The 27,164-nt window shown below is 36.2% G+C and overlaps 1 protein-coding gene across 1 annotated transcript in view; it reads right to left on the bottom strand.

Annotated features, from left to right (window-relative positions):
* The window catches only part of NEGR1 (neuronal growth regulator 1), a 550,020-nt gene extending 531,281 nt beyond the window's left edge, over positions 1 to 18,739 (bottom strand). Inside the window, exon 1 of the mRNA XM_081946106.1 lies at positions 18,337 to 18,739. Coding sequence (XP_081802232.1) covers positions 18,337 to 18,512 — 176 coding nt within the window. The 5' untranslated portion in view covers positions 18,513 to 18,739. The remainder of the gene's footprint in view (positions 1 to 18,336) is intronic.
* Positions 18,740 to 27,164: the final 8,425 nt, after the last annotated feature.

Below are 27,164 nucleotides of genomic sequence, written 5' to 3'. Positions count from 1 at the left end.
ATCTAGAAAGATAGGGAGAATATACATTTAATGAATGAATGAATTACCTTTCCATTGCAAAATGTTTGTTTGTTTTACATTTATTTATTAAATGTACATGAATTTAATTCCTATAAGTAATTCATAATTCATCATGAAACTTATGAAGACTGACTAGATAGGCAACTTGAAACTAAAAATAAAAAGATTAGCACTGTTCTTCCCACTACCTCTTCAATCACCATTTCTTTTTTTTCAGGGCCATTACTTTTCTTTTCTTTTCTTTTTAATCTGCAAAGTAATTCAATTATTGTCTTTGAATAATATGCTTTATTAGTCACCCATAACAAGCAAAAGTATGAGGTTGTCAAAATAGAAAAAAAAATGTATAAAATGCAATTTGGAAACAATGCTAAAAGAAATTCTCACCTGGAGGATATAGTCAGAAACACATGTTTGGAGGATAGACATTGTACCTTGGCAACAAGAGACAAAGCTAATAAGTTCAACCTTCATTTTGCAGTGTTAGGTGGAATTAGTTCTTATTAGCTCTTATGCTAATAATAATTCACTTTCTTCATGTGCAATGAAAAAAGTTAACTATATAAGAAATGAATACTTGGATAACTCCCACCTCTTAATCTTGAATACTGTAGCTATATTCGCAAGCAAGCAATTCTTCAGTTATTTGCTCTTTTCATCCTGGGGATTTAATTTTTGGTTCTATTCTTACTTATGATGGAGTCCAAAAACTTCATATTTTGTTATAATATTGCAGCATAAGTTGTGGCATGTAAATACTATGTTGACTGACATTGCCACATTATTGCAGAAGGAAAAAGAGGATTTTATTAGCACATAAAATTGCAAATAAAAGAAAAAGTAATTGGTTCTATTTTATAGAGTTAAATCAAAAGGTGGCAATTAAAAATATTAATAAAAATCCCTGCATTTCCAAATGTTGATAAATATATATACTTTTACTTAAAACTTTGGCAGACTTTCAATAAGACTATATTAGAAGGTCATTACTGATATTCCATGATTTTTTTAGAAACAATACTTGATATAAAATCTGTCATTAAATGGATAATTAACTACAATTTATGGAGAAGTATTTTGTATTATTTATTATATTATTTATCACACTTCCATGAGGCAACCCTATTTCTCTCACTCCTGTTCAATTTTATCTAATTATATTCTATTAATCAGTGATGAAGTCATCTATTTTGTTTGCTATTTTTAATATATTCCGAATATCAAAGCATGTTTCAGATGTATTGGAGCATATAGGACTTTAAAATGTGAGCATTTCTACAGAGTATAATTTTATAATGGTTCATTTGAGGGAAAAGATTTACAAAGACCAATTTCCAGTGTGGATGGTAGAAGTGTACATGCAATCCAAATTTGTCTACTGAGGAAAATTAATTCCCTGTATTGCATGACTATATATTTCTAGGTCTTGGGCTAAATAAGCATGATGTATTAAAGTAAATCTCACAAATATCAGTAAAACTAATCATAAATCTCAGACTGCCCAAGGAGCAGCTGATACAGTTCTACAGAGGAATTATTGAGTCTGTCATCTGCACCTCTATAACTGTCTGGTTTGGTTTTGCAACTCAACAAGACAGACACAGACTTCAACAGATAATTAGAACTGGGAGGGAAAAACAACTACTACCAACCTGCCTTCCATTGAGGACCTGTATACTGCATGAGTAAAAAGGGGGGCTGTGAAAATATATACAGACCCCTCACATTCATAAATTGTTTCAACTTCTCTCAAAATGACATTATAGATCATTGCACATCAGAACAACTAGACACAAGGACAGTTTTCCCCCCAAGTGCAATCACTCTGCTAAACAACTAATTTCCACAACACTATCAAACTATTTACTAAGACTGTATTACTATTAATCTTCTCATCCTTCCTATTGCCTATCTCCTTTTCTACTTATGACTATAACCTTGTTGCTTGTATCTTTATGATTTATATTGTTTTATTTAGTTTCCTAGTATGATTTTGATTACTTATTTAGTATCTTACGACTATCACTAAGTGTTGTATCTTATGATTCATAATGAATATATTTATGATGACTATGATCATGATTTATCACTCATAGCTTTTATGTACACTGAGAGCTTATGCACCAAAGACAAAGTCCTGGTGTGTCCAATCACACTTGGCCAATAAAGAATTCTAAACTAAACTTAATGTAATTAATATAACTGTAACTTTGCTGTCATCTGTATTCTAAATATGCATTCTGATGTGGCCAGAAGTGGGCTTCACATAATTTAACAACTGGTTTGCCTAGTGCAGAACCAAAAGAGGTGATTCTAAAAGTAAAACAAAAGTTTTTTTTCATAACTGTTGCGTGTACTGTTTGCATAATTTTTATTCTATTACTTTAATATAAATACATTTATTTAAAAATAGTGGAATAGTAACTAAGCAACCAACATCAGCATCTACTAAAATAAAGGGGTAACTGCAAATCAGTATTATCAGTAATATTGATAATAATACTAATTAATATTCATCTATTCAGTTATAACCAAATATCAAAACTAAGGTTCCATCACATGTTATTAGCTTTCTCCAAACCTTTCACATAATGAATATTTTGGGTTTTTTTAAAAAAAAAATCCTAGACAGCATGAATGTTTGTCACAGAGGTTGAGAAATTGTGGGAATTGAGTACCGATATATTGAAAGAATAAAGGTTGAGAAAGGGTACTTAAAATGAACAGGCACATTCAGTCAAAAAAGCAAACATTTCATTATTAGATTTCCATTTTCCTAATATTATTTCATTATTCATTATTCAAAACAGTAAAATCATAATTGCATACTAAGCAGTAGGAAACCAAATATTTTGCAATGTTTAAGTAACTCAATCACTTTGTGTTGGCAGAAAGTGTACAATAGCTCAATATGTAGCTCAATTGATATTTCTTAAAGAGGTTAAATTTATTGTAGGTAAAGGACTTCATTTCACTATAATTATTGGCATTGAGATTGTAAATATTGTATTAAAGCAATAATCCCGAGCAGAGAGAGATTATCTTCGAAAATTAATTACACAAGGAAATAAAAAATAAAAAAAACCTAGATCATTGACAGAAGGAATAAGCTAGTTAACTGAAATTAAATATAGTATTAATCTATGATGAGATTATAATTACTTATAAGGCATCACAAATAGTTTGTAATTTGTAATATGGATTATGAATCTGAAATATTCTATATTTTTAAAACAATGATTTGAATATTTGGCAAATATTCTTCCAGTCTTATGCCACAGAACATAGTTATGCTTTCTCCAAACCATCTTGTTGAAGGACATACAGGTAGTCCTCGACTTACACCAGTTCATTTAGTGATTATTTAAAGTTACAATGCCATTGAAAATAGTAATTTATGACTGTTTTTCACACCTACAGCCATAGCAGCATTCCCATGGTCATGTGATCAAATTTCATATGCTTGATTGACTCATATTTATGATGATTGCAGTTTTCCGGGTCATGTGATCAACCTTTGTAACTTTTTCCTTAGCAAAGTCAACGAGGAAGCCACATTTACTTAATAACCATGTTACTAATTTGACAACTGTAGTGATTCACTTAACAATTGTGGCAAGAAAGGTCTAAAATGGGACAAAAACTCATTTAACAAATGTCTCGCTTGGCACCAGAAATTTTGGGCTCAGTTATGGTTGAAAGCCGAGGACTGCCTATAGCTTCTTTTGGGATAATTCAAACAAAAAATATTAATCAGAAGTGAACATTTTGGGGGAGAAGAGGGGAGAACAATGTTAGAATGTGGATTATTCACTGTTCCATATTACAGTAACTTACCTGAACAAAACCTCTTAAAAATGAGCAATTTTTTTTTATTAGATATGGATATGAGCCATACTTAAAGATATATTGATTTCAAGTGAATACTATTGTGGGTCACCTGAGGTTCTTATTGCCAGGGGAAAAAGTAACAGTGGTTTCTCCTTGAAATGTAATGTGTCTTATGGCTTTGGATACATAGAGTGTACCTGCCAAATATTATGAAAAAAAAGGCAGAATAAATAAAGTTGGAAGAAGCAGGCAGTTTGCAATTCCAGTCAATGGAGGTCAAATAACGGCAATCAATCTAACCCTGCAGTTCAATTTCTAACAGGTTGGTTCATTTAATAAAACAAATTAAAGCATAAAATCCTAAATTGCAGAACTGCTGTACAAAGTGTATAAAAGCCATATTGTTTTCAGTATTGCAATAAGTCTAAATGATAACTGGGCAAAAAACTAAAAATATTATGCTTTTTAAAATAAATACATAGTGTTGGTTGTCCATTGGTTTTATATAAAATATTTAGCATCACAAATATTTTTTTTAGAATCAGAATAAAGCAGAAAGGGACTTTGGAGGTCTTGTAGTCCAACCCCCTTGCTCAAGCAGGAGACCCTATACCATTTCAGATAGTTGGCTACCCAGTCTTTTCTTTTTGACCTGAGATTTCAGGTGAAAACTAAGCAGTGGATCTGTCCCGCTTGCAGACTTATTGGTCAACAGTTACAAATAAAGAGAAGGCAAAATCCATATGTAGCATTTCATACTTATTAACAAGTGAACTAGAACTTTGCAAATGGACCTCCAGAACTTGTTTTTCATAAAGCTCACACATCAGGATAAATAAAGTAAAACCACACTTGTGACAAATAGATTCATTCAACAGCTTGCATGGTGGTTTAGATAACAGCTGGTGAAGTGGCTGTTCTATGGTAACAAATCAAAAAGCTTCTCCAGTTTTTCTTTTAAAGGAGCAAGTTGCCTCTGTATGTATGTGCATATGTTTGTGCAAAACACACACAAAAACATATCCATCCATCCATCCATCCATCTATCTATCTATCTATCTATCTATCTATCTTGGAAATTTTCTGTTATCACAGAAAGAAAGGCATAGAATTAAGAATCTGATGGTTAAATGCATTGGCAAGGAACAGCTTATGAGGTACCACACACAAAAAACAGGGGTATAAGGGGGGGGAGGCTTCATGCAAAACATAAAAAAAAAATCTTTAAAACCCCATTACCTTATTCATAAGAGCTGCCTCCTTCTAGATCTAGTTTATGTATTGGTCTCCTATCAACTAGGACTTGATGTAGTTTCCTTGACCCAAACATTAACACTCATTGTGACAGAAAAGTATTATTCACAATCAAAGTGAAATAGTTGAAGGACATCCTATTTCTCAAACCTACTTCTTTTCTTTAAATGGAACATAGAAAGGCTAGAGAGTAGAGAAGAGAAGAGAAGAGAAGAGAAGAGAAGAGAAGAGAAGAGAAGAGAAGAGAAGAGAAGAGAGTGAGAGAGTGAGAAATGTTTATTTTGGAAATTTCAAAAACACCCTTTCTTCATGATAATCTTTGGTTAAATTCAGTGGTGGGATTCCAAATCTTTTCTTACCGGTTGTATGAGAGCAACCTTTGTGTGTGCACGTGCCTAATATGCGTTGCACACACAGCACTCAAAGACCAGCCCTCAGTGTCAGTGCTTGTGAGCTGAGCTGTTTTTTAGCTCAGTGAAGGTGCTGAAATCCGCTCTGCCGCGTGAATCAGCTGAGCTAAAAAACAAGAGAATATAGGACAGTGAATGAGGGGGGACAGGAAGTCGAGGCCAACCAGAGGTGGTATTTGCTGCTTCTCCAAACTACTCAAAATTTCCACTACCGGTTCACCCGATAAGGTCTGAACCGGCTGAATACAACCTCTGGTTAAATTCCAAAATGTTCCAGTAATGTAGTGCAATTATATTACTATTTCTTTGTTGAAAGCAGGATAACTTAGAGTTTGATTTATACTGCATTAATAAAAAAGTGTTATTTATTTATTTGCTTATTTATTTATAAAATTTATTGTCCACCTGTTAACATAGGGTAACTCTGGGAGGTTTACAGTTTACATCTTAGTTAAAACAAAAATGTTACGAAACCAAAGACACATGGGGAGAGTGGGGGTGGGGGGTGGATTGCATGGGATCTGTTATTACTATAAACTACATGTATCATGCTGATCTGCCATTGGGCCCTCAAGCTGGCACAGATACTCTACTGGCACGAGTAGTATCAGCCAGTTCCAGTGGGGTGACATGGTCCCTCAAGTAATCTGGACCCATTCCTTGAAGGACTTTAAAGGTGATCACCAACATGTTGAATTGCACCCAGAAGCAGACTGTTAAGTAATGCAGCTTGCAGAGCAATGGTGCCATGTGTGCCATTCTGGGGACCCCAAAAACTATCTATGCTGACACACTCTGCACCAGCCATAGCTTCCAAAGGCTTTTCAAGAGTAGCTCCATGTAGAACACATTACAATGGTCCAGTCATGAGATTACTGGAGACTGAACGCCTGATTTATTTACTGTGTTTATTATAATCTTTGGAAATCCCGCAAACAGTTTAATTGTATCAGGAATATTTAATTTGGAAAGTGAATATTCTATTTTGTTGATGTTTAGGTCATTGGTAGTCATGCTAATTTTGAGTGAAATACAGTTGAGGCTTTCCCCTGCATTCCTACCTATTTTAGTAGCTCTTAGAGAGACTGGAGACATCCGTCTCTAGTTTACTGCATGAATAGGTAATCCAGATGTTTTGGAATTCAATTCCCATCAGTGTCAGACACCAGAACCCATAGTGACTCTGGGAGTTATAGACAAAAACTAACTGTAAGGAACTAGATTGGCCACCTCTGATTTATTTAAATACAAAATGCTATTTCCAAATACAGGCCAATATGCAGGAACCATTTCAAGACAAACAATAGAGCAAGTTCTTGGATAGAAAGACAGAAAAAGGGAGCAAAAGTAGACAAGATCTAGAGACATAGTAGCCGATTTTTAAATGACTTTATAGGGCATCCAGTTTAATCTCAGCAGCAGATGAAAGTGTCAGCTGAACTTTTGAAAAGATGCTTCATCTTTGAAAAACTTTCTCCAGTACATGAATTGAGCCATATTTGTATCAGGCACCCACCTTAACATTCAGCCTATAATACAATGTCATAAACAGAACCCAAATACGGATATTTCTATGAGGGGTTTGAATAAAATATTTTATTTTATCCAAAAGAAGTGATAGCTTAGACATTACCCTGTCTAAATAATCCATAAAGCCATAATAAATGTTAGCCTGTAACATATATGAATATGAATCATAATTTAATTAAATTTGCCACTAGTTTTTAAATTTAAACTATGGGATTAAAATAAAATAATTATTTTATTCTTTTTATTTTTTATTCTTTTTATTTATTTTATATGTGTTTTTATTTCCTGTAAGCCGCCCTGAGTTGCCATGAGCCAGTAGGCGGCAATATAAATTTTCCAAATAAATAAATCAATAATAAATAAATTACATTCGAAGAAACATATTGAATTTAGTGTGCAAAATCCTCAAAATTGTTCACAAAGTAAAATGTTCAACAACATTCAACAATATTTAACTGGTCTAACAAATTTGGGAAGAAATAAATGGAACTATTTTATTTTTCTGTTAATTGATGGAACTCAAGGTTGATTTTATTAATTCACCAAATTGTTGTAAACTACAAAAAAGAACTGTCATGAAGTTAACATACCTGTAAATGTCAAGAAGTTGGGTCTAGTTTGGAAAGATAGGTAAATACGATTAAGAGTGGATTTCAGTGATATAACTTATCACTGGTATAGTTTATCACCGGGTTCTTTGGAAATTCAAGAATTTCTTTGGTAACTTTCAAGAGAACAAGACCACTAATCTTCCTAGCTTAATACTGTCAACATTAATGAGTGGCAGGTCTGCAGGACTGCAAACTCTGGCTCAACCCCCTCAAGAGGTATAAATGCATTGAAAAAAGGATTTTGTGAGTTTACAATACATATGCTAGCCACTCTAATTGAGATATATGTCTTCTCAAAAGGTAGCATTGCCTACAGTTCAGTAGGGTCTTCTATCTAAAAATTTAATTTGTTTTTATTTACTTTAAATACAGCTGACTTTACAGTAATCCTAAAGAATGTATTTCTTCATTTAATATTTTTTATAGTTAGGAAACTTATTATAATGTTAGAAAAACTGGAAGTTTTATTCAATGAACAGAAGTGTATATTAGAGAACCTCAGGTTCAACTTCCAGGTGTATATTTGTTAATTTAGCAAATATTTGACAGGAAGATAACTTCCCTAAATAGCTTCTTAACTCTAAACTCCTACACATGGCATATATATATCACAGTAAATTAGTAAAAGATAACTAAGAAAAAAATACTTCAATAATTCCACATATATGAATCAAGTTGAGTAACTTCCTTGCAGCCTCTTGAAGTAATAAAGGAGCGTGTGTGGATTTTACTCCACTACTCATTGCTTACTATGGGAGAGGGGGATCTGTTTCCAGGCTATTGATCCAGCACTATCTAAAAACATACCCGCAATCATGTGTTCAACATGATGTCACAGACTGCAGCTATCTTCCCACCTATTTATCTACTCGCATTTGCAAGCTTTCATACTGGTAGGTTGGCAGGAGCTGGAGCGAAGACAGGAACTTATCCCATCAGGTGGTACTCAGGTTTCGAACCTGGTCTGCTGGCTTTCTAGCTGACAATCCTAGCATCTTAACTATTGAGCCACCATGTCACCTTCAGGTAGTACTTCATAAAAAAGGGCTCCTGATGTTGAGTGGCAAATATTTGTATATTCATGTATGATTCTCTTTATTATCTATTTAGGATGAAATATCAACCCCTTATTTCTTTTTTTTAATATTTTTTTTTATTTTCAAAACAAACACAACACATCCTTCTTTACATACTGTAGAAAGTGTATCAGTTGGTTACAAAAAGGCTTTCGTGCATCTCTTCCACAGTCAACAAACATAATTCATATTAACTCAAGTATTTTAACTCAGATATTTTTACATACAACTCAGATATTGTTACCATCATCATACCTCCATTTTCATTGATTATAATTGTTTATCATAAACAATTGACCTTCATCATAAAATATACCAAGATTTAATACATAACCACATACTGGCATTTCATTTACTATTTCTAAACTCCTCCAATAACACTGAATCCTTATGTCATATTCTAGCTAAACATCCATAATATTTAATAACAAAGTTTTCTAATCCTCCTTTCCAAATCACTGCTTACAATTTATATCCAGTTTCCTTATGTTGTACCCATACCTGTATATACGCTGTTATCATTATCCCTCCTTTATTTAACTATATCCTGTTTCATAACATTTTCCCCCTAATAATCAAGACTTAACTGTATCTAACTTAGTTCTTTTTTATTAACCTTTATATAGGATTTCTAATCTTCCTTTCATGGGTACCATTCATTATTCATATCCAATTATTACTTATCATAACACTACACATTGTATACATTATTATCATTATCAATTATTTATTTAACTATATATATTGTCATTAATTTCACTAAGTTTAGGTAGTTTTAAATTATACTCTTCCATCTATCAACCTGTTTCTTTCCAGTAGCAAAACAGTCTCATATCTTGTGCCATTTGTGGTGTCAGTCTTCTAATCTTCTCCTTAATCAACTTTGTATGGACTCCTCTTAACAACTCCTTGCTTATAAAATCTCTCATGTAATTTCGATGCCCTTCTTCTGTTTCCTTAATCAGCTTATCTTTGATTGTTGGTAATGTTATCAATGATATTGCTAATAAAATTTCTCTCTTTAAATCCATATATTCTTTTGTTACTTCTTCTTCTGTATCTTGCCATATGGGATAGATTTCCCCTCCATTTAATTCCTCTTTCAGTATTCCACTCTTTACATTTTCAGAGACAAACCAATCACCATAAATATCAGCAATTTTAATTTCTTTATATTCATTTTCCTCTTCGATTTTTAGGATTTTAACCGCCACTTTTTCCACTTGATAAACATCTTCAACTTCTTCATCATATTTTGCTGTTAGATGCACTGTCTTCCAGGTTTTTCTCTATCCCCTCATGTGTGTTTGATAATTTCTGTATTTCTGAGAATATCTTTTGCAGACTTAAAACTTCTTTCTGCTGTTGAAATTGTGCCATTATTTCCAGCTAACAAACACGGCTGCTCTAGCTTATAAGGTTTTAACAAGATTAAGCATAGATTCACAATAACATTTTATTTTCACCTTTCTCTGGTTAAAGATATACTTCAAAGGGACATCTGTATGCTTTTCTTCTTATCACTCGCTATAAACAAGCAGTGAGACCTTGAAGTGCCACCCAGGATAATCAGTGAAAAAAGTAAAAGTGTTTTGTTTCCAATACACAAACCTCCAGCCTCCGAGTAGCAGTGTTATTGTTGCAATGTTGCAATTTTCTTTGTTTCTTTTTGTTTCTTTTTTGTATTTCAAGTTAAAAAAAAGTCCAATTCTTGAATGAGTTAGAAGAACACCCACAGTAATGAAAGAGGAGAATTTTAGTTCATAGGTTACAAAGAATAGTAAAAGAAAAAAATATAGAAGAAGAAAACTTAATCCATTCTTTTTAAAAGGCTTGCATAAATTCCATCCGTAAAGATAGCATTTAAAAAGTAAGATAACCCACTGTCCAAAACTATTACAAGTTTAATTCCACCGCTTATTTCTTCTGTTCTCCAATTTAAATTAATTTTAAGTTTTTTATAGGCAGTCTCTTTTAAAACAGTAAAAATTCCTCATAGCTGGGAACACTTTCTCTTTCTGTATCCTTACATTTTGGAGCCACCCCGACTTCATCAGCCTAATGGCTGGATTTTTTGTCACCGGCTTGAAGAACTTCTCTTTGATCAATCAGGGACTTTGCGATGTCCCTGAGATCAGCAAGATTTATTCTTCCTGTTCACCATCTCTGCGGGACAGTTTAGGTCCGTTTGGACCACCCAGCGGCAAAAGGATCAACTGCGATCTCAGAGCATTAAGAACGCACGTCGTCTCGTCGTGACATTGGCTCCTCCTCTCCAACCCCTTATTTCTATTTACAGTACCACTTTTAATTTAAATTGTTAGAAAGAAATCTCTCCTCAAAATAAAACGGTTTTCAGAATTTTCAAACTATATTTGATAGCTATAGAAAAAGTACAGAATCATGCTAATGAATTTTCCATAGCAAGTAATCTAAAATATTTTTATACTAAATAGTATATACAAAAATATCCAATAAGAAGTGGGCAAAGCTAGGCAGTATATTAAGTTATACTTAATTTATGGTTAACATTTAATCAAAGGAAATTGGTATTAGAAAAAAGAAGAATAAACCCTGCATAATATTCTAAGGAAACATATACTACAGGTTTTTAGCATTATTTCAAATTTGATATCATAGACATATAACATAGAATCAGATAAAAGAAAGTTTACATTCTTCTAGTTTTAAAATAGAGTCCACTAGGCTTTGCTTAATCCTTGAATTTAATCCTTGAATGCATTAAATGATATCAATTAGCAAAGATTGTGAATTCATTTTAAGACATACATTATGGACAGTGCCATTGTATTTAAATAATTCATTCTGCATTCATTTTGTTAAAGAAAGTCAACTTGAAAACCATTAGTTGAAAAGCTATGGTCAGAATTGTAACTAATCTGTTTGAAAAAAATACTGTGACACACAGAGTCATAGAGTCCAACATGCAAAATCTCTATGGTACAGCCGTTTGTTAATGTTTAGTTAGGAAACACTTAGTCAACATTATTTCTGAGCCTTGCTCAGAAGGTAAAGATTCCCCTCTCACATATGTTCTAGTCTTTCCCAACTCTAGGGAGCGGTGCTCATCTCCATTTCAAAGTCGAAGAGCCAGCAGTCCGAAGAAATCTCTGTGGTCATGTGGCTGGCATGGCTAAACACCGAAGGCACAGAGCATTGTTACCTTCCCACCAAAGGTGGTTCCTATTTTTCTACTTGCATTTTTACATGCTTTCAAACTGCTAGGTTAGCAGAAGCTGGGACAAATAACGGGAGCACACTCTGTTACGCGGCGCTAGGGATTCGAACTGCCGATCTTTCTGATCGACAAGCTCAGCATCTTAACCACTGAGCCACCACATCTCTTAAATTAAATATTAAATCATACTTCATATATACATGATTTTATGGGTTCCTTTGAATAAATTTTGCAAATTTCATTTTTAAGGATCTGTGCAACTTATGCCTGCATCAGAAGCTTACAACTCTTATGGCAATGGAAATGCAAAATACCTTTCTTTAAATGAAAGTAAGATTTAAAAAATCACCCCCATTATGTTTCTAGACTTGTTCTAGACTTTTAATTAGTGACAGTAAGGAAAAGTCAACAGTTAGGAAATGTATTTCAAAAAGTAATCCAACACAAAATAGAAAATTAGAACAATCTTCCTAAGCCAATTGACTCCAAATGGGTTAAACTTCCATTTCTAAAATTCTCAGAAAATTGGATAATATTTAATTGGAACTATAACTTGCAGGAGGAGGATCAGAAAAGTAATGTAAAGATTTCTTTTAGAAAGGATTCCAAAAATAGTTGAGTTTACTTTATTGCTATTGCAATTAAATGATTTGGGAACAAAGTTACATTGCTGCTCGATGCATTTTTTTTGTCTGTGGATTTATGCATACAAGAAAAATATTTGCAATAATGATGCAAGAGAGTGAATAAGTCTATATATTGAAGATCCTCAAAGTGCAATGCATTTTCTTGGGTTCAGTACATATCCCGTTATTGAGTTCCATTTGGTGGATTTAATCCCATTATAGAGTGAACTGATGGCTAGAAGAAGGTGATGTAGGGAGAAACAAGTTTATTTCTTTATAACAACAAATTGCAGCTGGTTTAGGAGTAATAAAAGATATATACATGAAAACACTGCTGATATAGGAATAAATCATTTTCTTACTTTTTATAACGAGGTTTTCTTGGACACAGTAATTTTCAGATTTTGTTTTTGTTCTTCACTTCATTTAATCATATTCACAAAGGGAAATTGTAAACAACTTGTTTTGTCAACTTCCTAGGTTCAAGGTTGAGTCTAGCTATTAAGTCACATTCAATGATAATTATACAAAATGAAGATCAGGAAACTAGAAAGAGCCTAGCATTCATATCCTTGTTTGTCCATGCATAATATGCCATCTTGATGTTGACAGAAAAATAATCTGATTTACAATCCACAGGGAGAACCTAGGACAGAACAAGCTCCACTCTTCAAACTTCTCCACTCTTTCTTGCATGTTAGTGTGATGGAAGGATTATTGAACATAGAACTCTACTTCTCCTTATGCTATGACTGCCCTCTGAGTTGCTGTTTAATAAAAAAGATTGAAGTGGAACTTGTAACCTACTTTTTATGTAAACCTTTATTATTACATATGAACAAACACATTGCAATCTACTTTAACCATTTAATTAATCTTTATCCTGCCTTTATTACTTTATAAGTAGCTCAAAGTGGCAAACATGCAAAATACTCCTCCTCCTCTTTTTCCAACAACAACAACTCTGTGAGGTGGGTTGAACTGAGAAATATTGTCTGGCCCAAAGTATCCAAATGGCTATCATAGCTAAAGGGGGACTAGAACCCAAAGGCTTCTGGTTTTCACATTAAAACCAGAAGCACATTAACCACTACACCCAATTGGCTCTCTTTTAATTGCTTCTTTTAAAAGAAAAGCTAGATCAAAATGTTGAAAGCAAAACACACGAACCCACTATAAATTTAATTAGTATATAAGTAGTAATGTGTGCATCACATGCCTGATTACATTTTTACTATTATACCAGGGTTTTTTTTTAAAGGATTTTGACATTTCATCAGCCTATAACAAAATAGCAATAACTTGGAACACTGACATAGACTTATATACTCCTTCACAGTGGTTTACAGCCCTCTCTAAGTTTTTTTTTTCAGAGTCAGCTTATTGCCCCCAACAATCTGGGTTCTCATTTTAGTGATCTTGGAAGGATGGGAGGCTGACTCAACCTAGAGCCGGTCAGAATCAAACCCCTGAAGTGAGCAGTAAGTTAACCTGCAGTACTACGTTCTAGCCACTGCACCACCACGGCTCTTCTTACTTTCTTGAATGTTATTCAATTCAGGTCTCCAGTAAAGCTCCCATCCAATAAGAATGTTAATGAACAAATTTTGTGATCCACCATGTTGCCTCACTTATAGAATTATAACCATCCCCCCCCCCCCCAGTTCCTCTGAATGGGTTGCCATTATAATTTTTCAAATCCTCAGCATGGAGGCCTGAAGCCAAACTTCATCAGAATGAGGAATGCTGCCTAAAAACAGTAAGCTGTGCTGAAAATCTATGGTTACTCAACTCCTTTCTTTGTAAATTAGAACCTATTTCAATTCTATTCAGTTCTACTAAGGGTTGGATTGCTATTCAGCCCTACAAAAACAAATCTATGTGATTCTTGATATGTTTACTCAGAAACACATTGCACACTGTTCAGTAGCACTTCCTGTCCACTGGGTTGTGGCCTTAATGACAAAGTGGGAAGCAGCTTAACCCACTAAACTAAAATAAGACTCCAATCTACACTTCTAACATAAAATGCCATGTCACCAAATTTTATTCTTCTTGGGGCATTTGAGAAATCATACAGTCAAGGTAATATAGTGAATTCAAGTTTGGCATAACATTCCATTAATAGTTACCTATTTTAAACACTACTTTCTAGAAAACAACTTACTGCCAATGCATATCTGCAAAGTTGGTTAGATTAGCTTCTCCACTTGCATACGTATCTCATAATTCTGTCGTCCCCATTGTACAAAGACATTTATGTAAATATGACATACCTAAAAGTTCTGTAAGAGTTCTGCTATTAGGTAATAAAATAATTAAAAGCACCAGTATATTGTATCTCTTTAACATAACTATATATATTTTTTATTAAACAACCAAACTGCTGACTCAAAACACCAGAAGAATGACTCAGAGTGTCAGCATTTTCAAAAAGATCCCAACCACTTGCCACCAGCAGACATGCAATTAGAAGTATCCGAATTGGTTGAGTATGCACAGCATCTCTTTCTATTTACTACAATTTGATCCCGAACAGAAAATAAACAAACTGTTTATAAATGCATGCTATGTATTGTTCTTTTTAATATAGAGAACCTCAATATTGCAAAGAATTGACAATATATACCCTTATGCTTGTTATCTTTCCTTTTTCAAACCAAATATGTTTAATCTAAAAAATAATGTTTCAGTATGGAACAATTGAAATAAAATATGTTCTATACGTCTGGCTAAATTAACAAATCTACAAAAAACAGTTATAGTTATCCATTCCTTCTTCCCTCTTCATATTTGCAAGTTATTGTTTAGGTTGTTATTAATATAAATGTGAAGGTTTGAAGGATTTTTTAAATTTAAATTGTCCCAGTCTAGTATAATTTCAGACAATGATTGGTAAATCTGTATCTAATAGGTAACTTAACCAGTTTTGTCACAAACATTGATCTCACATAAGTCAACACAAGAAATGCAAAAGAAAATAAAAGTATCCAAAACATTCAATTTCTTAATAAACGTCCAAGCTTTCTAATAGCTTAAATATTGCCTTTTCTATTTATACTCAGTTGCTTGGGGTGTTTTTTTTAATGAAAATTGTGTAGTGGATCCTATTCTCACTGGTATCTTTTCTTTCCAAAGCTGTTACTCATGCTCTCCAAAGTATGAGATGAAAGTGATTGCTTGACCCTAAAATGCCAACTGCATTTATATAATGTATTTAGTTTCATAACCAGGCCTAAAGGAATACATATGTTTTAGTGGTAGAAGCATAATCTAGCAATCCAAAGGCATGATGAGTGGCTTAGTTTAAATGTAAATTTCTTGAGGATGAAAGTGGATTGAAAGGCTTTTTAAGGCTTTTCACTTAACACTTTTCCGAGTTCTAACCTCACTAGAAAACTCATCTCATCAACTCTGATCCGTGGCTGTCTTTACATTGGAGGTAACTGTAAATAAAGAGACTAAGATTGCATTTACTTTCTGTCTGTACTGTAGCAGAAGAACCCAAGAACAGTACATTCCAATGTATTCCAAAACCATGGAGTGTAACTATAGCATATTACCACAGATGAAAAATGTATCAGCCAGCAGTGCATAGACACTGAATGTGTTCTCAGCCTCAGCCAGATGAGAACAGTCTGGAAAATAAATAGGGATGGGCTGAGAATTTTAGAATTTGAAACAATGAAAAGATGCCTTCTATGTGCATCTACCTTTTGTTGGGGATGGGGGAGTGAGAAAGGATTGGCAATCTATGCCAAAAGTGACGCGTTTGATCAAGTTACTTTATGTACCTGCTTCACCCAATTCAAGCAACATCTTATAAACACGCTGTTTCTGCTCAAACTACTGCAGAGGGCAACCTCTGAATGTTTAATATACAAACAGCATTTTTTCCCCACTTGATATTATTAATATCGTAAATAATAAGAAAACATGGGTACTCCATCCTCCTCCATGGAAACATGTAAAATATGTCAACTAAAACTTAAACTGAAAGAATTGGGTGGGTGGGTAGCTCAGTGATATTAGCCTGAAGGTTTACTGAACTCAAAACAGTTTTTAAAAAAATACACACACACATATATATAAATATAAAATAGAGCTACTATTGGTAAATAATCTTCTGTTACCATGTAGAATTCAAAGGCTCCTTCAAAAGAAATCAATTTCTCAATAGAGGCAGACTTCCGAAGGTATTTAAACAAAAAGCGAATTCACATAATCATCTAGCCTGATTTTTTTTTTCTCAGTGAAAAGTGTTTGGCTATATGCCAAGGATGTTAAGCCACATGCATGGTTCTCTGTACACTCAAGGAAGTGTTACTGCTGAGCAATACTCTACACAGGCACAGGAAGGTTGCACTGCGGATCCTGTTACATACAAGTATCAGGCGGTCTCCCACAGAAAGTAATTTGAACATCAGTCATTTCTATTCCAACTTCCATCAACAAACTTAGCATTCTAAGAAGGAAATCAGAACATTTCCATGTATCGGCTGCTTAAGTAAAATAATAATAATAATAATATATGAACCCATCAGATTCTGCTGCAACAAGTAACTACTATTTTCTATAGTTTCAAAACATCCAATAATTGAGTATCAGGGATTCTGCATTTGTTAAGACAAGTGGCAATCCAAGTTCTTAAATCATCTTCCCCGGGAAAGATCTAAAACAGGGTTTCCTCTATTCTGCAGCTCCGCTCAGGGCTTGTTGGAACAGCCCAGTTATACAATTATGTGGCACATACAGCTGCTCCTGGAAAAAAAACAGCAGTAGCTAATCCAGTGTGTTCTGCACCGGTTAACCCCTTATTACGGATCCATCCCGAAATCAAATCTCTCCAAATATACACTTCCCAAGCCGTCATGCCTGGATGCATGATCCTGCTGCACTAGCTGTGTGTTAATGCAGCAAAGATCCGGTTGGGACATTCAGCCCGGGAGGTGGGGGGTGGAAGGCAGTTCTGGAGGACAGGGTGGTCTTTAGCATCACACACAGATAGGAACTCCGGGTACCAGCCTAGCATTTCCTTCCCCAGAGAAGAAAGGTTGCACAAAAGGCTGGCACTGCACTGCAGCCTCTTTGCTTGCCACGCTACAAATGGCAGGGGTGGTGGTGGAAGGGGGGGGGGTGTTAAGCTGCGCTCCTACGAGCCTTTACTGGCTTTCACAGGGGTGTGAGAAACATGCCTTTAAGGAAGAAGCTGCAAACTCATTCCAGGGAAAGGGCTGACTGCGTAGCATCTGTCCTTCTCTGTCTGCTCGGAGGGGAGGGGGGCGGAGGGGAAGAGCAGGGAGTCCACCGAGCACAACAAGGAGATGCTTGCAAAGTTGAGTTGAAAGTACCATCGACGGGGGGGGGGCATCAAGAGAAGATGTGGGGGCTTTTTCACCCCTCGGGATAAGAGAACAGGTAGGAAGGGGGCTTCACGAATGGGGCCGGCAGGGAGAGCTACTGTCCACCCCCTTTCGACGGGGTAGGGGGGGTTAGTTTCAAAGTGGAAGAAAGCCCCTTCCTCTGCTCTTACTGTCGCCGGCCAAAAGCTCCGGCTCCAAACGCTCTTGGCCCATTTGAGTGCCGCAGATTTGGGAGGCAGAGAAAGAGCCTCCGCGTCTCTTCCCCCCCCCCCCGGGGAGGGGGAAAAGATGAGCTGCGCCAGTGCATGTGGAGCTTCAAGGCAACGCCAACACCGACACGGGGGGGGGGGGCAAGCAGACCGCGCCAAACACACAACCCGGCCAAGCTCGGATGGGAGGCTGAGTCGAGTCCTACCTCAGCACCGCCGTGTCCCCTTTCCGGACCACCAGATTCTCCACAGCCGTCCCGGGGAAGTCTACACTTTGACCGGCGGGGAGACAGGAGGGCAACAAGCAGCAGAGGCTGAGCAGCACCGCGGCCAGCCACTGGTTGGAGCAACAAGCGCCCTGGACCAGGAGCATCACGTCCATGCCCTCTCGAAGGCTGCGCTCCGGCTCGCGGCTCTAGTTCCGCGTCGACCCCCGGGCGAAACAGGCAGGCGGGCGGGCGCGAAGGCAGAAAGTAGCCGCCTTCCTCTGTCCTGGCACAAGCCCCGCGCGTCCTCCCTTCGCCTCTCCGGCTCTCTCGCTCCCGCTGCCGCCTCTTGGCTTTCTCTCGCTCGCTCGGCTTCTCGTTGGCCGCGTCCGGAGCGTGTCTAGTCTCGGGTGTCTCGCACACCATCTAGCGAGGAAGGAAGCGCGCGGGAGAATGAGCCAGCCAGAGAAGCGGCGGCGGCAGCGGCGGCGGCGGCAGTAGCAGCAGCAGCAGTAGCAGCAGACGGACCCCAGGCTCAGAGCCGGTTGCCATGCAGCCGTTTCCGTAGCAACTTGTCCTGGTGGCTGGTGCTGGTGGTGCTGGAGCAGAGGAAAACCGGGGAGGGGGGGGGATGGCGGATGGGAGGGGGGAAGACTGTGTCTGTGGGTCTGTGTGTGTGTGTGTGTGTGTGTGAGAGAGAGAGAGAGAGAGAGAGAGACACAGAGATACATACACAAACGTACATACTCATCTGTCTATATGTAGTGTGTTTATACATACACACATACACAGACACAGAGTGGCTTTGTGTGTCTGTGTCTGTGAGTGTGTGTATGGAAAAACATGAGTGTCAACACTTCAACTAATGAAGCCTATCTATTGATAATGCCAGTAATAAATAATATCAGATTCTCCAACTGTATTTGGCAGCTAAAATAGATGTACATACGTTCATACATACATGCATATATTAGTATAGTATAGTATAGAAGAGAATGAACTTCCAAGATAATAAGAAACAGCCAATTTAAAGGCATTGATTGTAGACATATTCAAACAACAATCTGCAAAGGAAGGGCAAGCAAAATCCATGATTTTTAAAAAAAGAACTACAGTTATTCTGTCATTTTTGTTCCCTTTTATTCATTCAAAAACAAAACTTTCTCTGTTAACACACACACATACACATACATACATACACGTACAGCTGATTCCAATTGGGCCATGACTCCTGTTTTGTTCTGCTTTCATGTCTTCCTGTGAAGGAACAACAGGGGATCAGGAGAGAGTGGTATGTCTTTTAAACTTGCATTGTTATGTACACATGGTGTACACCTAAACCCACCCAAACACCTACTAGCACAAAGGGAAAAACATATTGGCAACTCAAGTCTTGGATAATTCTTTTCTGTCCCTTGTGTTTGTAGGAAGACATAATGGGATGCATGTCAGAATGAAGAATGATCACTTTTAGAAATATTTCATGATATTGCAAGGAAGACCTTTGTAAGAATTTCCTTTGTTTTACATGTGGAGCCTCATGCTGGTCTACGATGGGAATAAACCTTCCTCTCTTACATGGCAGTAATAAATTACAGTGATTCCTCAATACATATTGTTAGGGAGGTTCTGGGAGATGTGATGAGTACCAAAAATGATGAGTACCAAACAAATATTTCCCTTAAGAAATAATATAGTGAGTCACAAGACAGCCAATACTGACAAGCTCTAGCTTGTGTGTTGAGTACCAAACAAATGATGACTACCAGGGTAAAGTTTCCATGTCAAAATGTGTTGAGTACCAAATTTGCTGAGTTTCAAAGCTGTTGATTATCAAGGTACTGCTATAGCTTCTTGTTAAGTTATGCAAAATCGAGATGCACCCAGACTGGCATGACGATATTTGAAAAATGTTCATTCTTACTCTTCCAACTCATGGAAAAACATGAGTGTCAACATTTCAACTAATGAAGCTTATCTATTGACAATGCCAGTAATAGATAATATCAGATTAGTTTTATTTGGCAGCTAAAATAAATGTGCATAAGGCTCTCTTCTATTGGGTAAGATGGACTTATAATCACTGTCTCATTAAGAATTTTATTGTTAAATGTATGAACCCCTACCAAAAAAGATGGCATTTTCTACTAAACAGGTGTAACACTGTTACATTTCAACACATGGTGGGTTAAGGCATACGAGAGCTAGACAGACTGCAACATTTGCATTTCTGGAATATCTCAGGAATACTAGAACCTATCAGAGATAAGTATTCAAATCTATGTCTTTCGGATTTTTAAAAAAACCATCTACAGTCTTGTAAAGCTTGTCTTTGTTGCTAAAAAATAAAAATCAAGGGCCAAGTTTGAAGATAAAGGTTGGTATATTCTTCCTGTATTATAGTATATTTCATTAACTGGTTTAAATCCAATGCAGTCTGGAGTAGGCTATGTATAAGAAGAGGAAGGACAAACTTCTTTACCTTTATACCTTTCTGCAGTTTTCCAATACCAAATTGCTTCCTTGAGCTGCTTTTCTGTATGTAAGAAGGATACGAAGCCAACTTTCCTTCACCTTCATTTCAACTCCTAATGACCCCACGTTCATGTAGTTTTCTTGTCAATATTTAATTTCTGTTTACTTTCATGGCATTTCCAGATTACAGCCCAGGTATTTCTTGATAGTACCATATCCAAGTACTTACTAGTTGTTATGGGTGTTAAATGGGTCAACTTATGACCACATCCAATTTTGTTACATTTTTGCAGCAGTCATAAAATGAACACCATAATATTAGGCAAACCCATTGTTCACTATGGATCTTTTTTTTTTTTTACAAAAAATGGAAGAAATTGTTGGTTTCCAACAAAAAAAAAATGTCATAAATTGCAACAAAGTGACTGTGGAAGCACTGTGAATGGCTTTAAATGCACGCTGTTTGTTTGACAAGCACCCAAAATGCAATCATGTGACTAGGGGAAGAAAATCTGGGTCATGTCCCTTTGGGGGGGACTGTCATAACTTGAGACAGTTGGTGACTAGTCATAAGACAAGGACTACCTCTATATAAATAAGCCACATTTTTATCCATCTATGGAATTAGACAATGGTATAAATTAAGAAAGAATTAAACTATTGTATATATTTATTTTTTGCTTAGTCAGAGACTGCTTCCATGGTTAAAACAGAAAAGACACAGAAAAGAAGGCTTAAAAATGATTTTGCAAAATGGAGTTTGAGCCTCGGATCTTTACCTTTCACAGCTAGATGGAAATACGGGAGACCTTTACTCAGCTTCAGTAGGTATGAAGAAATCCATCCAAAGCAACACAGAGCAATGGCCATATTGCAGACGTCTGGTTTCTGTCACAAGATTCTAAGGATTGCAGGACAAAAATGCAATTCATTACTGCATTTACACAGAAAGCTACTAAGGAGAACCAGTGTATTTTTTAAATCTCCTTTCCAATATGACTTTCCTACTGCCGAAAGCTCTTTGAAAGTTTATGAAAGAGAAATAAAATATCTTGCTGGTATTTACTGTTGCAATTAGGTAGAAGACCAGAGAACAGATGGGAATCAAGCCTTTTAATTGCAACGAATCAAAAGGTAGTCTAAGACAATAAATGCTTTAAGACTTTAGTAAGAAATATTTAATATTAGGTGGTGTAGTATCTAAAATAATTTTAACAGCTGAACCTACTGGGAGGGAGGATATGATGACGTAGAATAGAACAACATTTTTACTGCAATCAGTGATGATTTACACGGACATTTTGTAGAATTATAGTTAGAAGCTTTTTGTGTTTATATGGAATGTCAGATTTTCCTAGTGCTTCATTTCAGTGTTAAATATTTAAAGAGGTCAAATCCCCACAACAAAAGGCCTATAACCTTATTAAACATTCAGTTTTTTTAAAATAAAAATAAATAAATAAATTCATTTTGGCTTAAATGCCTAAGAGTTTATTTTTTACACTTCAGTTTCTAAAGTATTTACCTCTAGATTCTTCATCAACCTTGCAGTGCCTCAGGTTATCACAAGAGTGCTCTCTAAACAATGTGTGCATTTTTAAAGTGAGCAACAGCATTTCCTAATATATTTCTTATATTCCTTGCTTGGTTATAGCCTTTAAACTTGTATAGTGGATGCCAAAGCTCTCTAGGTAATAATGAATTCTGTAAGCAATTTCAGGTGATACTATGGACAATCAATAATTCATATCAGGAAAACCATAATTAAATATGCTCATATGGAATATATACTGTATGGTAAACTAAATCCTTATGGCATTATGGGCAAGTGTCATCTGGATATAGAAGACAGAGCTCATGTCACATGGCTTCAATGCTGAATTTCAGGCATTAATTTCAAACAGCCTTCTAGAGACTTTTTGGTGAGGTTTCAGAGAAGTGGTACTGGATGATAATTAGTATACAATGAATAAAAGAAAGCATGGATTTTACTTGTACACAAAACAAATATAAAAATGTAGAACAAAATTATTACCTTTTCCAGCCTTTCTTTTCTCTCTTATTTAACCTGGAATATTAAATATCTGGAAATAAAGCTTATTGCAATATTTTAGGGAATATATTCCAGATGAAAATGTATAGCATTGAATTATAATTAAAGTTATTCATGCATATGTTTATACATACATACATTCAATGGTATCTTAGTACTAAACTACTTCAAAATTCATCAAATTTGACAATGTGTTTTCTGATGTGAAAATTTTGTCCCAGTTCTCATCATTTGTTTAACACACAAGCTAAAATTTGTAAGTGTCGGCTCCTTGTGACTCACTACATTATTATTTATGGGGAAAGTTTGTTTGTTACTCATCATTTTTGGTACTCATCATGCCTCCAGGAACCAATTAATGTTGTGTACTGAGGTACCACTGCATGTATGTATATGTATATAGTATGTACTGTATGTATATGTATATATACATACATGTACACAAACACACATGCACAGAGAAATGTATCCTTCTTAATAGTATTTTTTTCAATTATTCATCAGTTTGTTTTCTTGTCTCTCTAGCCACTATATTCTTAGGAGTCTTTTTCAACATCTAAGTTCAAAAGTATCAATTCCTTTGCTATCCTTATTATATAAAGTCCAACATTCACTTCCACAGAGTATCACAGGAAATACCATGGCTTGCATGATTTTGATCCTTGTACGTAGTTATAGACACATTATGGCTAGATAATATGGAAAGCTGAGATTCATTCATTCCGAAAACCAGCAAATTGAGGAAGGCTGACTTATTTGAACTTGAAGAAACAATAAAAGATGAACTATTTTATTTCATTTCTCTTCAGGTGCAAGATACCCCACTCCCACCCTTCAGCTCTGAGGTGGTTTTCAGATCAATGAAATGAGGAGTTCAGGAGTAAATGGCAGTCAATATCAATGACATTCTGGAGACAATATTCTTTCATCTGCACCTGTTTTTTCAGAGACGAAGGATGGCTAAGAATCTGTGTGTACGTGTGTATGTATGTGAGCATGCGTTTGTGCCTGTGTATGCGTATGCATACTGACACCAATCCTCATGATTTCCATAAGGGGAAAAAGAGAAATCTCATAAGGCAGCTGCTTCCTTTCCCCCCACCAACCCTTGGCATTAAACAAGTTGACATCTCAAGAATCCTTCAAAAAATAATTACTGCAGAGAATAGTCGACAGCTTCTTTTTCACAAAATGAATAGTTATGAAATAGAAGGACCGAGACATTTGCTAAAACCATTTGCTAATTTTGTTTGCTCTAATGGTAGTTTATGCCTTCCCTCTTTACCATAATCAGATATTGGCTATATGCATCATTTGCAGTGGACTTTTTCAAATCACTGACAAAAACAAAAGAAAACACTGGCAAGCATTTCCTGTAGCTCTCGAAAATGCAAGCTGGTCCTTTTTCAGATTATTGTTTTTAACAAGTAAAACTAAAGCTGTATTATACTGTAAAACGAATGCAGCAACAAACGTAAAAAAAAGCCAATAATTTCATACAAACATATGGACACAGGAACAAGAAAAATATTGTTTGGTTATACAATTGTACATTACAATAAGCCAGAATCTCAGTCCTGCCTCAATAATGTTTACACTGAGTGACAGGTTCTATTCTGCATTTTGGAGACTTGCCTGAGAATACCAGAAATTTAATCTGGGACCTTATCATAAAATGATCCTGCCTTGGTTGAAGGAGATTTGGAGAAAATATTGTTCTGGAGACACTACACTATTTTCTCAGCTTGCTCATTCTTTACCATGGCATTTATTCTTTCTCCTTCTAGATTTCTTTGCTTGATAATATAGCAATAGTATTTTAACCTTTTGTTTTCTTTTTACCAGAATGAAATGAAGTTTGTGGAAAAATCATATCTTCTGGTTTACATTATTTGTCCTTTGAGCGTAGCTGCCTCTAACTCAGACCACTTCAGAAGTATTTCCAAAGGAAGCAACCTTCCATTAGCGCAGTCTGATTAAGCGTCATCTCACCTGTCCCCCATTCTTGATCACGTTGGTGGTAATGTCTGTGCTAGAAACACACCCACCCTCTGGTATAGTTGAGACTGGGACAGGAGCACTTCTGGACACAAAAGTCCCCCGCATATATAGTGCATAGTGCAAATAAGATAAGGCTTCTCATAATTAAGACAGTTGTCCAGGGGTGACATAATAACAGTATTCAATATCTAAGGGATTGTCACAAAGAAGAGGGAGTCAACCTGTTCTCCAAAGTACCTGAAGGCAGGACAAGAAGTAATGGATGGAAACTAATCAAGGAGAGAAGCAATCCAGAACAAAGGAGAAATTTCCTGACAGAACAATTGGAACGATTTGCCTCCAGAAGTTGTGAAGGCTCCAACATTGGAAGTTTTTTTTAAAAAGGAGATTGGACAACCATTTGTCTAAAATGGTATAGGGCAATGTTGCTGAACCGTTTCGGCACTGAGTGCTGAAACGGGAGTGCATGTGTGTGGGGAGCTCCAGAAACCAGAAGAGCAGCTCCCTGGTGCTCTGAGTTTCTGGGTTTTGGCGTGTGCATGTGTGCTGGTCACCTGGTCTTCCAATCTCTGACACGCATGTGTGCACACAGACCAGCTGGCCGGCATGCATGCATATGCCAAAAACTGGATGCTCAGCGCACCAGGAAGCTTCTCTTCCAGTTTCTGGCGTAACTCGGAAGAGCAACGGGTGATGGCTGGTGTGCCCAGAGAGATGGCTCTGTGTATCATTTCTGGCACACGTGCCATAAGTTCACCATCACGGGTATAAGGTTTCTTCCCTGAGCAGGAGGTTAGACTAGACTAGTCTCTAGAGGACCTTCAAGACCCCTTCCAATTCTGTTACTCTGTTATTCTCTCTCTGTGTGTATGATAGAGAGAGAACTAAGTTAAAAGCTAATTATGGATGAACTATTTTTATAGAATAATGGAGGAAAGATTGGAATATGACATATTGTAAAATGAAGAGAGGGAAGAAAGGGATAAAGAAGTAGTATGGGGGGGGGCAGGATACCACCACACTAAGAGACATTTGAAAAACCAGAAACTATTCTTTTCCTCACCCATGATATTGCATTCATACATCCCCAACATGGGGATGATCCGGCATTTTGAGCATCAACCCATTGATATATAAATCCTTCCCCCTCTATCAAGATATTTCATGAGCAAACATACCTAAAAACATACCTTGTATCAGCTTTTATGAGGCACCGTACTGCTGCCCTTGCTAACATGGTGAGTTCCCAAACAACAAATGAGAGTTCCGTGGATTAATTTTAATCAGAAAGATTTCAAATGAGTTTAGAATTGCCCCAAAGAGCTCTTATCCATGCTAGTTTTGAGGTTCATATGAAGTCAGAGGATAGCTTCATTATTAATATGGGTATGGTTAAATCAAGTAGTTGTATTTGGCTTCCTTATCTAGGCTCTAGTTTTTTCTCCTTTTAGCTCCTCTTTCATGCCAGGAAATACCCATTACAACAATATGTGTACCGGTGAAGTACATCCTTGAGTCTCTATCATTGAGATAAGTCAGGAGGGTTTATTATTAGGTAAATTCAAAACATTTTTTGAATACCGGTAGAAAAGAATATTTGAAGACATTTCATAAGCAAACTGGGTAACATCATCAGTGCAGTAATGAAATGTCTGCAAGAAAACAACCAAGCTCAGAGACTTCACTATTTGGGATAGCACATCTGTACAGTAAGAAGACTGGGGCAAGCCCCATACATTGATTTCAGTGGTGTTTTGATGACAATTTCACACCACACCATCATCCAGGTATCATGTGCAGGGTAAATACAGGTAATCCTTGACTTACAATCAGAATTGAGTCCAAATTTGTTTTACTAAGTGAGAAAGTTATTAAGTGCGTTTTGCCCCATTTTTATGATTTTTCTTGCCACTGTTTTTAAAGAGTGGTCTTTAAATTATTTAAATGGTTGTTAAGTGAATCTGGCTTCCCCATTAATGTCGTTTATCAGAAGGTCACAAAAGGGGATTGCATGACTGCAGGGCACCACAATGATCCTAAGTATAAAACAGTTGCTGAACAATAAACCTTTGAAGTGGATTGGGTTGAGAGAGAGTGACTGGTCCAAAGTTACCCAGCTGGTTTTTCATGCCTAAGGCAGGACTAGAACTCCCAGTCTCCTGGTTTCTAGCCTGATGCTTTAACCACTAGACCATGCTTCAAGTGCTTTGGCATAGAGAATGATCAAAAGACAAATGTGATTTTTTTTTGGCCATGTCCAAAAAGTACTTTTTACTTTTGACAGTGAGCAGCTCTGAGC

This window comes from Natrix helvetica, assembly GCF_964273705.1.
Source record: "Natrix helvetica genome assembly, chromosome: 3".
NCBI lineage: Eukaryota > Metazoa > Chordata > Lepidosauria > Squamata > Natricidae > Natrix > Natrix helvetica.
The sequence above is the reverse complement of the archived record's forward strand: the minus strand, read 5'-3'. Positions and strand labels throughout refer to the sequence as shown.